Source organism: Alligator sinensis, unplaced genomic scaffold (assembly GCF_000455745.1).
Source record: "Alligator sinensis unplaced genomic scaffold, ASM45574v1 scaffold437_1, whole genome shotgun sequence".
In the NCBI taxonomy this organism is placed as follows: domain Eukaryota; kingdom Metazoa; phylum Chordata; order Crocodylia; family Alligatoridae; genus Alligator; species Alligator sinensis.
In genome coordinates this window covers 1,164,089-1,175,962 of record NW_005842176.1, presented here as the reverse complement: position 1 = coordinate 1,175,962, position 11,874 = coordinate 1,164,089, and the positions used below count along the sequence as shown (strand labels likewise).

General features: G+C 49.7%; 1 protein-coding gene across 1 annotated transcript in view; it reads left to right on the top strand.

Moving 5' to 3' along the window:
* Positions 1 to 11,874, top strand: part of LOC102381066 (pepsin A-like) — an 18,623-nt gene that overhangs the window by 4,113 nt on the left and 2,636 nt on the right. Inside the window, exons 2-8 of the mRNA XM_025206952.1 lie at positions 1,474 to 1,630; positions 3,428 to 3,545; positions 4,536 to 4,654; positions 5,423 to 5,622; positions 7,732 to 7,848; positions 8,334 to 8,478; positions 8,948 to 9,046. Of these exons, the coding sequence (XP_025062737.1) occupies positions 1,474 to 1,630; positions 3,428 to 3,545; positions 4,536 to 4,654; positions 5,423 to 5,622; positions 7,732 to 7,848; positions 8,334 to 8,478; positions 8,948 to 9,046 (955 nt within the window). The remainder of the gene's footprint in view (positions 1 to 1,473; positions 1,631 to 3,427; positions 3,546 to 4,535; positions 4,655 to 5,422; positions 5,623 to 7,731; positions 7,849 to 8,333; positions 8,479 to 8,947; positions 9,047 to 11,874) is intronic.

Sequence of the window (11,874 nt, the reverse complement as noted above, 5' to 3'; positions counted from 1 at the left end):
CCTACAAGTTCCCCCTTCCTCCCTGGTTTGGGATGCACATTCCAAATTGGTTATTGTATCTTTGAATTACAGAAATCACAAACCTCCACATTCAAGTCCCAGAGCTCTGCAAGCCTCCTGCCTCCATTAACTAGTTTCCATCGTTTCTCAAAGTCTGTCCTTTTGAAATTGAAAAAACATCAATTTATGATCCAAGGTTGTTTGCTATGACCCCCCACTCTTCTAAAACATCACTGCTGACTACAATTGCATCTAAAACAGCAATATATCCAATTGATTCAATGACCATTTGGTAAATGAATCCATGAATTATCACAACCAAGAATATCTGGGCTTTATCAGAATTAGAAGCCTTTATTCTGTACTCTATACCTAGAAATTTAAAGGTTTCTATAATGACATGTTTCCCAGTAGCATCTCTCTCACACACAAAGAGATTTCTATTTCTAAAGGTCTGACCCTTGAAGTTTAAGGTAGACCTCTAGCACTAACTCTGTAGAATTACTATTATATTCCTTACCCAAAATGATTTGACTTAAAAAGACTCTTTTATCCCCACAATCTTTTTTTTGAACGCTTTACATTCTCTCACATCATTAATGCACAATTCTTACTGAGCTCTATTTCTGTCTTTCCTGAATGAACTGCGCCTTTTGAAACCTGTATCAGAGTTGGACTGCTCAAATTGGTTGCTAAGCCACCTTCCCCCTTTCCACCTTTCTAGCCATTCATATGGGCTCTGAAGTTCAGATGAGCCTAATAAGTCTCCCCAGGGAATTTCTCTCAGAAATATTGGGTGTCTGCATCATCCAATGGGGTTAAAAACTATTGTAAAGGTAAGTGGGTCCAGCTCCAAATCCAGACAGCTGACTCCCTCTGTGCTCTGTTACATTTTGATCTCCTGTATAAGGTGATTTCTCCACTCCATAAGCCCTAGCTGCAACTTCCCTTTGTTTGTGAGATCTAAATTGACCAAATCTTTCCTGGCCACTCTTATTTCCCAACAAACTTTCTGCCCTTTCTGAGAACCCTCCAGATGCTACTTTAATATATTTCACAGCTCTTTATTTCCTGTGATAAATTCCTCTGACCATCCTTGAGTTCTGTCAGACTTCACTCTTTATGCTATATTAATTGAATAGGAGATCAGTCCCTAAATTTTCTCCTGGGAAATTAGATTTTCACAGTATTTAGCATGGTGGATCCTGCAGATGCTATTATATTACATATGGCCTGGGATTGTTCAGGTTCCAAAAAAAAAGTATCTGCCCAAATCCTAGTGACTTGTAAAATGGTTTTTGTACCCAATACCCTACATCTTTTTTTTCTTCAGATAATCCCAGCTATAATAATAAAATTTATTATTGCAATGTGCAATGTATGCGCAAATGCTGGGCTGATCTGTATTTCTTGAACATAAAGCTGGTCTATTACTATTATTAATCAATTGCTCACTACGCCCTTCTTGTTCAGAGTTCCATTGAAGAAAAGGAAACCCCTGAGGACGACGCTTAAGGAACAGGGCTTGCTGCTGGATTTCCTGAAGAATCATCATTACAACTTAGGCTCCAAGTACATCCCTGGTATCATCAATGAGGATGCCACTGAGCCCATGAAAAACAGTCTCGATGTGAGTATGCCAGGGCACTGGCTATGGTATATACTCTCCAGGTTGTCTTGCAGTCTCAATGGTATACCCAGAAGAACTGGCCAGGCCCCAGGGGGAAAAAAAGACGATCTTGTAACACAGGTAGTTCCTGGTTATGTACTCTCCAATCAAAGGGAAAGGTTAGCAGGACAGGTACACTGTGGGATGAAACTGTTGCCTGCATGCAGTTTCCCTCCTTCCCCTATAGAGTCAAGCCAGGATACTCTGTGAACTGAACTATATACAAATGTATTAATAAAATAAACCATAGGAAGGAATATATATAAATAAATATAAATAAATACACACACACACACAAAACATGGTATTATATGCAATATACGTACACTCCTTTACCCCCCCTCCCCCCCCCCCCCCGTCCCCCCCCCCCCCCCCCCCCCCCCCAGGATACAGGTAAGTAAACTGGAACAAAGGATAAAGATCAGGTAATATGAAACTCTATTGAAATACCAACTCAGAACCATAAAATGCAAATACACACAATATGAGGCGCTAACTCACAAAATATAAGGCGCATGAAGGTGCAGAGGAACTCTGTAAGGGACACCAAGGTCCAGGCTGTTCTGGAGCAGTGGCTGTGCCCCAGTGACAAGAAAATGGGGGAAAAGATCCCCAGTGCCCTTCTGGCCTTCTTCACCCCAGTCAGAATATCCCCTGAGAAAGAAAAGCCTTTTGCTCAGGGTAGGAGACCCATGCCACCTTGCGTGGCGCCAAGGTCTCTGTCTGTTCCCGGGCACTCCAGGCATAGGCCTGCGCCGGGTTCCTGGCCTCGTGCCAGGGGGTTGCAAACCTGAGCTGTCCCGACATGTCCCAGGGCCCCAGTCCACTCCCAGACCCACCATGCAGTGCTGTCTGCACCAACTTCCTGGCCTCGTGCCAAGGGTTGGAGACCCGAACTGCCTCCAAGAGGCTCCCAGGGTCTCTCTTTGTACACCACTCATGCACCAAGTGCCTGGCTCCGTGCCAGGGGTTGGAGACCCGAGCTACCTTGTGCAGCTCCCAACGTCCCACTATGTGCACCAAGCTGTGCACCAACACCACGCTCCTCAGCAGCAGGGCTGGCATGGCTGTTTGCCACTCCCATCCAGCAAAAAGGTCTTCAGGGTCTTCAGGACAACTGTTCTGCCCTGCTGGCCAGCTCTTACCAGCTCTTCTTTTCCTCCTCTCTTCTTTGTTCCTCGTCGCAGCCGCCCATGTGCTGGGCACGCAGCTCTTTTATTCCCTCTGGAGGCTCTGCCCCCAGATTATGAATGGACCAATCAGGAAGAGGGGATGTGCAGTCCTCAACCAGGTCTGGCTCTTAGTCTCCCCCCAACCCCTGGGGCAGGGGTGGGGCAAGCTCCTCCTTTGCCATCACCTGATTGGTGGGAAATCCCCATCAATCCTTTGAAGCCCTTTCCAAGTCAGTAGCTGGGCGGCTGTCAGCAAGCCCACCACAATTTAATAAATGTACCTCACTCCTTTTACAACCAATTTTCCAAACCACCACTGGCCAATGTGCCACCTCCCTGCTGCCAGAAACCCTCCAATACCAGACTGGCAGCTATGAGGAGCAGAGCAGGGCAAACTCATTACCAGAGAAACACCAGCCCAGGCTTTGTTCCTAACATGGGTTCCTTGGCCCTGTCTGTTCCTTGGCCCTGTCCTTCAGCTGGTGCAAATCAGCTGGAAAAGAAGCTCTTCTTTATGACAGATGAGGATCACCCACACACGGAAATGACTTTCTCTTCCTGAAACATTTCTCTCTTGCTTTTACAGCTTCAGTATTTTGGGACCATCTCCATCGGCACCCCAGCCCAGGAGTTCACCGTCCTCTTTGACACTGGCTCCTCCAACCTGTGGGTGCCCTCTGTGTACTGCTCCAGCCCAGCCTGCAGTAAGCCACATATAAATTCTCTTGCCTTTGGACACAAACAAGCAATAGGTGTCCCTATACCACCTTCTCCCTAACTGTGCAGTATGATGCTATCTGACAGAGAATGGGTCCTAGCAGGACTATGTCCCAATTTGCTCATGGTGAGTGGTGTGGATTTACTACATCCACACAAATCCCATATCACGCCAATCCTCATTGTTCTATGTGAAGCTCAGTTCAGGAAATCAGGCATATCAGGGATGGAAACTGCCCCAAGTGAGACTAGGCCTCCTTCAAAGGTGAGATATAGCCTGGGGCCTGCTGCCTGAGAGTCACTATCTGCCTAGGGCTAAGATCAGCAGAGTCCCTCAGAAAGAGTCCTCCTATATGCAGGGAAGGAAGGTGGCAGAGGTGGGTCACTGACAAAAGTGTGCTCTGTGTAGGGCTCTAGCCAAGCTGGGAAGCCCATTTCTGTGAGGGAGCATCTATGGAGGCTAAAGTAGCTTTGGGTGGGGATCTCTGCTCTGTGAAGGGTATGAAATCCTGGTAGAAGCTTTTGGTGATGATGCGGGGGGTGGGGGTGCAGCAGTTCAGGTTTCATTAACCTTTGTGTAATGGTAATGGTACCTGGAGATTTAGGCACATGGCAAGCTCAACCATGGGGGACACGGCCCCATTCAGGGATGGGGTAGAGCTCAAGACCAAACCCCATTCAATGGCCAGAGCAGGAACTTATCCCAGCAGAGATTAGAAGTGAGCCACTCAGGTTCAGGCCATAGAGCTCAGTGGCAAAGACTTCCTCCTTGTGGTATGTGCTGCAACTGCATTTTGTCCAGAGGAGTATTTAGCAAAGACTGTGATCATTAGCACAAAAGCTGCTACCTGCCTTGGGTGGCAAAATACAAAATGTCCTCATCACCCAGTCCTTCCAACAGTTAGCACTGCCCTGTTCTCCTTTTGTGGATCCAGGAAGGGTCAGTCTGTGACAATTCAATTCCGCTGTCCCTGCAGAAAACCACCACAGCTTCAACCCAAAGAAGTCATCCACCTACCAGGCCACCAATGAGAGCATCTCCATCCAGTACGGCACTGGCAGCATGACTGGATTCCTGGCTTATGACATCATCCATGTAAATCCCTGCTAAATTCTCAAAGTTTCTGGAGTGGAGAAGGGGGAAAATAAGGACCAGATGGCATTGGGGAGTTGAAATAGAAATTACATGGGGTGTGAATACGGGAAGAGAATAGAAAAAAATAGAAAGGGAAAAGAAGAGGGAAGATGAAGGCAGGAAGCAAGCCAGAGATCATCGTATTATCATTCCATGCCCCCAGGGTTTCTATTTACCCACTTTCAGGCACAAGGTATCCACAGTGCTGACTCCTGTCGAACCGCCAGGGTGCGTGAATCCCACTAACCTCTATTGCTGTCTTCACAGGCCCCACATAGTCAGTGACTGGTGGAGATTCTCCTTTCCAAGCCAGTGCGGCTAAGTTCTCTCTCTGCAGTCAGCATGTAGTTAGACTAGTCCAGATCAGAGGCAAGTCTGAAGGAGTCAAAGTGCTTTCAGAATATTCTTGATACTTCTAATGTCTATGTAGCCAATTTTAATACCAAGGCTACATTCAGTACACATTCCCATCAGTCACTCTGTCCAGTGAATTACACCTGTAAAACCACCCAGTTCAGCAGAAAGGTGCTACAGGGAAGGAGACCTAAGCCCAGCCCCAAACCACTCACCCTAGCTGTTTATAGGCAAAATCCTTTTGAGGAGGGAGGACACAGTGTAAGGAACTTCTGAGCTAGTGCAGAGACTCCCTGCTCCATAAGTTTCCTCTAATGCGACCACACAGCTTTCCCCAGGATGCAACATGTCTGATTATCACATCCCTTCCCCAAGGTTGGAGGCATTCCAGTCACCCACCAGATCTTTGGCCTGAGTGAGTCTGAGCCTGGACCCTTCCTCTCTTATGCCTCCTTTGATGGGATCCTGGGTCTGGCTTTTCCCAGCATCTCTGCCTCTGCAGCCACCCCCGTCTTTGACAACATGATGAGCCAAGATTTGGTGTCCCAGGACCTCTTCTCCGTCTTCCTGAGTTCGTAAGTCAGGGCTGGAGACAGCCCCTCTGCCAGCAGTGAAACTCACAGTTCTGTAGTGCCTCTGACATGGAGGAATCCCAGAGATGTTTAACCAGAAATCTCTAAAGGCAGGCCCCTCCCTGTAGTGAAATGCAGAAGCTGTTCTATGCTGGTGGCAAAAGAGGTTTTGGGGGGAACCACATAACAGCAATCCTAATGAAAACTGCAGAAGACATAGTTTATACTGGGAAAAATCCAGAGGTATAGCAAAGCAGCTCCATGCCCAGGGCATTTTGAATGTACAGGGAACCATAGACTGCTGCTGTGTCATCTGCAGTGGCACAATCAGGTGCCACTGCAATGGTGGCTAGTTTTGAGTCCTCTTCCCACAGAGGCAGCACCTGAGGCTGCTGCCACAGTCACCGTCTCTCAGTTACACTACTGGAAGAACCTAGTTTTAGAACCAATAAGAAAAAAAGCTTGATAAAAAATGGTTATCTGGGGACAAGAAATCAAAAACAGATCTGTTTCCATTTAGAAATACTGTCCAGGAGCGTTTGTAGATGATACTTTAAAGCGGGTTGAAAGTGGGTTAAATGCCTTTTGCACCGCTTTACTGGAATTGCTGTTTGCACATTTGAACGTTTGGCATATTGAATGTTAATTCCAACTGCTGTAGCACATTCAGCAGTGTAATGCACCTTAAATGACTTTGGGATATGGCAAATGACTTTGGGGCGCTGCAAACTAAAACACCTCCGAGGAGTTTTAGTTTCCTACCCTACAGCCACGGAGGGACAAACCGGGCTCCATGTGGCTCAGGGACTGTGTAGGGAGACCATGCAGGCAGCCCAGCAGCAGCCTGGGAAGGCAGGCTCTACAGAAGGAAAAAAAAAAAACCAGTGAACCTAATCTTTTTCCCCTCTCCCCGGAGCCTGCCTGCACTGTGTGGGGGCCTGGTGCTTCCCTCCATGGCTGTGGTGCCCCCTGGGACTGCCCGAGCTGGGTGCCAGCAGGCAGGTGCCACCTGGGGGAGGCCACCGCTGCTGTGGAGAGAAACACCAGCCCCCAACCCACAGCTCAGGGACCTCTCTGCCTGCCAGCAGCTTGCTCTCCCTTCCTCACCGCTGGAGAGGCAGGTAAGGATCAGGCTCCAACGTGGGTGTACATGACACGGGAATTTACTTTGCCCTAAATTGAAGCAGTGTTTTTAAAAAAACACTGTTTCAATTTAGGGAGAATTAAACCCCCATGTCATGTACAAATGCCCCACATGTTCAATGGGCAGAGTACTTCCAGGATCTCTTTCTCAGATGCTCCTCCATGGGCTGGTCTCCTTCACTGGGCTGTATCTCCCATGATGCACCAAGGTGAGGGGAAGTAGCTGTATGCTGGGAGTCCCCTGCCATGGGAACCCTGAGTTGACAAAAAGCTGACATTTTTGGTAGGGCATGGGTCCTTTTTTTTTTTTGCAAACAGAAAGTGTCAAAATTCTACTTACTATCAACACTAGCTTTGAAGAAGAATGTTCCTTTGGTGCAGGAGGTCCCTTAGACAGAATTTTACCACTACACTATTCAACATCCTCTTTGTAAAAAGTGACAGGGATCAGGTAACAGCCATATTATAGCCTAAAAAGGGGGCAGAGGGAACTATCTTCCTGGGCCACTGGCATTAGTCTGATTCCAAGTCTAGTATGGTCCAAAGAAGTCACACATGACTCTCCGAAGCTCAGTATCTTCTAATATTAAACTGGGCCCATGTTCTCAGTACTGTTTTGGAAAGAAGAGCTTCACTTGTTGAGGCACAGCATTTAGGCCTTTTCTCAGACCCCTTTCATCCAGGTGTTGCTCAGAACCAGCTCATCTTAGCTTTTGAAATATGGCAAGATTAAAATGTAAGACAATATCAAAGCAAATACTAACACTCAGCTGTTGCTATTCCCTGTCCCCTGGCACCTTGTCCCAAATCCAGCACAAAATAAGGACATACCACCACAAAGTGCTCTGCTCCCACCCTGTTCCTGTTATCTCAGCTGGAGTCCTTTTTTTAGCATGCCATGCATTTGCAATTGTATCTATAGCCAATCAGTCCTGCATCTGACATGAGTTTCCTCTCTCTGTTCTCTAGTGATGAAAAGAATGGGAGCTTTGTGATGTTTGGCGGCATCGATTCATCTTACTACTCGGGGAGCCTCAAATGGATACCTCTGTCTGCTGAAACTTACTGGCAAATCACTGTGGACAGGTAAATTTCAGTATATGGTCCTTCTCCCTCATAAAAGACAAGCAAAATTGGAGTCCTGAAGAGATGAGAGGCAGGGAACCATGATAGCACCTTCCACAGAGCCACAGGCAGAGAGCTTACCAACAAGGAGTGAGTTTTTTTGCACCAGGAACACTTTCCCATTTGTCCAGGTTTACTTAGCAACATGGAGAGTGGAAGGTAGTCACACAATCTCCTGACACCTCTTCTGGACTGCTTCATGGGATCATCTACTGCCAGAAGGTGGTAGGACAAATAGTGACACCCAACAGCAAAGGAAGGAATCTAGGGTGAGACAGCAGGGGAAAGTTCTTGGCAGTTAGAACAATGGGGCTATAGGAGAGCTCCCCCCAAACAGGAGTCTTGTGAGATGATCCTGGGCTGAGTGGAAATGGGAGCAGAAGTCTTCTAGGGCATTCACCTGACTTCTCTCTCACTCTCTCACTCTCTCTTTCTCTCTCTCTCAGGATCAGCATGAATGGCCAAGCCATTGCTTGTGGTAATGGCTGTCAAGCCATCATTGACACTGGCACCTCTTTGCTGGCCGGACCTCCTGATGCTGTCTCCAGCATTCAGTCGCTCATTGGTGCCAAGGAGGACCTCTATGGCGAGGTTAGGCACAGAGGAGGGATGGGTATTGCCAGAGGTCTGTTACATTTGGGTGATATCAATCCCTTAATCCCAAGCCACTGATCCTCCATGCACCTTGCCCACAGGCTGCAGTCAGCAAGGATGGGGTTCTACAGGGTTGCGTATCAATTACCCTGGCATTTCCACTAAGCAAACATCCACATGAATTTAGGAATGGTCTCTGTCTCCCTCTACAGGCCAAACTATGTATAGGCTCATCAATCTAGTCTTGGCTGAGCTGATAAAGCCAACCTTTCAGCCTGCTTTAGAGGCTCGTGGGGCCTCTAAGGGATCCAGGGTGCCAGGCTGAGTCCCTAGAAATTACTCAGTCACAGAGTTATCCCCATCTGTAGTCTAATCATGCAACCACATCTTCTGCCATGATCCTTCTGTCTCAGTGGTAAGATTTTTTACTCATCTTTTTCTCTATGTATTGCCTTCCTCCCTGCAGTACGCAATGAACTGCAACGCCAGCAATATACTGCCTGACATTGTTTTCACCATCAACAGCATTGACTTCCCTCTGCCAGCCAGTGCCTATGTCATTAATGTGAGTAGAGAAGAACACCTTGAGGCCTTTTGGTGCGGGCTTGTATCCAAGGTTATCCCATTGGCACCGTGCAAATCCAGGACATGAGGATGCAGGAGACAACTCAGTCTGACCATAGTACAGGGGATGCACGGAGCTCCTCCCCTAAAGGCATATGAAAGGAGGGGCAGTCAAAGTCAAGTGAAGCCCACAGTAAACTGATGGACAGGAAGTCCATGAGGTCAGCCTACAGAACTGGCCACCTCAGGATAACCCTACAGAAGAAGGGAGCTGACAGGAAGTGATCAGTTAGACTAAGAACTAGGCAGTTAGATTAAGAGGCATCACTCCAAGATGTCCAGTTTTTCAGATCTGAGAGAAGTTCTCCCCCTGACTGTGGCAGAGCACCTTTGGGTGCTTGCCACTTTAAGGGCATGTGCAGGCTGCAGAGGAGCCTGCAGAGGGGTACGGCAGAGAGACACCCCTTCTTCCCCTCCAAAAAACGGATTTTAAGGGAGGGAGAAGGCTAAGCAGGCTGTGAGGCAGCCTGCAGGTGACTGCAGAGTCAATCAGGTGGTCACATGATAGCCAGGAGGCCGCCTGATTGGAGCAGGGCAGAGCAGCCTTCAGTATAAGAGCAGGCCATGAGGAACAGAGCCTGCAGTTGCTGCAGGGATGCTGCTGGAGCAACGTTGCCCAGCTTGAGCTCTGCTGCTCCCAGGAACAGCCTGGAGGTCAAGGGCAGGAACTATGGGGATGGAAGAGGTTCCTATGGACCCGGGGGTGGGGTCCCAAGCCCTGAGGAAATGGCTATGAGCCTAGGGAGGGCGAGACCAGCCTAGGAAAGGGGCTTAGAGTGTGGGATTACTGAGGGGCTGGGCAAGCCCTGGATTACATCTGGTGGTGAGGCCAGAGGCTCAGATGAGCCCAGTGGAGAAAAGGGCTGCCTTGTATAAGACCTTGGGGACACCAGGACAGCCCAGTAAGAAATGATGGCTTTATGGTGGGGCCCAGAGGGGACCCCTGCTGAGTAGGGAGGTCAACTGCTGCTACACTGCTGCCAGGGAATCTCAACTGGTCAAAGCAAGAGGGCCAAGGCCAAAGGGCACCTAAGGCCACCGTAAGGCCAGGGATGCAGAGAGCTACTGGCACCCCAACTGGTCTGGGGGTGGGTCCAAAGCCTAAAAGAGGCTGAAGGTCCCTTCAATGGGGGGGGCACATCACTCTCAAAGAGAGGATAGGTGGTCAGCTGCCCAGCACGCTGAGATGATGGAGGCTGACATGCAGCTTCCTGAGGGGAGGTATCCTACAAGGAGCCTGAGAGTGAAGGGGCCAGTGACTGAGGGAAGCCATGAGATGGAGGCTGCAAAAGGGGGCCCAGGGGAGAGAGCATCCCAGGTACAACATCCAGGAGTCCAGTGTAAGGAAGGAGGACCAGGGGAGGTAGGCCTGCATTTGGTCCTGGGGAATGACCTAAAACTATACCCTGCTGGGGTGGATGGTGTGGTGGGGCTGCCGGTGGCAGGGCAATCCTCAGGAAAGTCACAGAAGTTTAGTTTACAGAAGATTAGGCTGAAAGGGAACTTGTGAGTTCATCAGGTTCAGCCCCCCTGCTCTAGGCAGGAAAGACTGCTGGGGCCAAAACCCTAGCAAGGTGTGCATCCAGTCTCCTTTTTAAAATCTCCAGGGTAGGTGCCTGCACCACCCCTGCTGGGAGTCTATTCCAGAGTCTGGTCAAATGAACCAGGTAAAGAAGTTTTTTCTTACATCCAGCCTGAAACTTCCTTCTAGGAGTTTATGACTGTTGCTTCTGGTTTTCCCCTAGGGTGCTTTGTTAAATAGTTGTTCACCTAGCCCCTGATGTTCTCCCCTAATATATTTGTAAGCTGCCACCAAATCCCCCCCGAAGTCTTTTCTTTTTTAGGCTGAACAGTTGCATATCTGTCAGCCTTTCCTCGTATGGCTTGTTCTTCAGGCCTCTAATTATATGAGCAAGGTTCCCTCCAAGGTGCGCGCATGCGCAGCCATGCACAACTAAAAGTGTGGCCATGCACAGCCTTTTCAAGGCCACGCACCAGGAGAGGCTGGGGCAGGAGCCTGGTGCGAGCTCCACCGGCTCTGGGACACTGCTCCACTCCCCCACATGACCTCAGGGAGCGAGGAGGCACGTGGCATCAGGGCCGGGGAGCGGAGCAGTGTCCTGGAGCTGGCGGACCCTCACTGGGGCAGTCAGTGGCTCCTCCCCAAGGTGAGGCAAGGCAGGGATGGAGGCTGGCATGGGTTCTGCCGGGTCCAGGGAAGTGCTGCACTCCCTGGCCCTGATGCAGGGGAGCAGAGCACTTCCCCGGAGCTGGCAGAGCTCATGCCAGCCCTCAGCTCCAGCCCCTGGCCCCAGCCTCCAGCCCCCAGCTCCAGCTTCCAGCCCCTGGCCCCCAACTTCAGCCTCCAGCCCCCGGCCCCTAGCCTCAGTCTCTTGGCTCCAGCCTTTGGCCCCAGCCTCCAGGCCCCAGCCTCCAGCCCCCAGCCTTTTAGCTCCAGCCCCTAGCCCCCAGCTCCAGCCTCCGGCCTCTTGGCTTCAGCCTCCGGCCCTCATCCCCCAGCCTCCAGGCCCCAGCCTCCAGCCCCCAGCCCCCTTCGATAAGTGTCCCACGCCAGACCAAGGTGACATGCTCACAGACCAAGGCAGCGCGCTCATGGTTCCTTAGAAGGAACATTGCATATGAATGACTCTTCTCTGGACTCCCTCAAGCTTCTCCCTCAAGCTTCTCCGCATCCTTCTTGAATTATGGCACCCAGAACTGGACACAGTAGTCCAGCTGCTGTGTAGAGTGGGAGGATAATTTACTTCA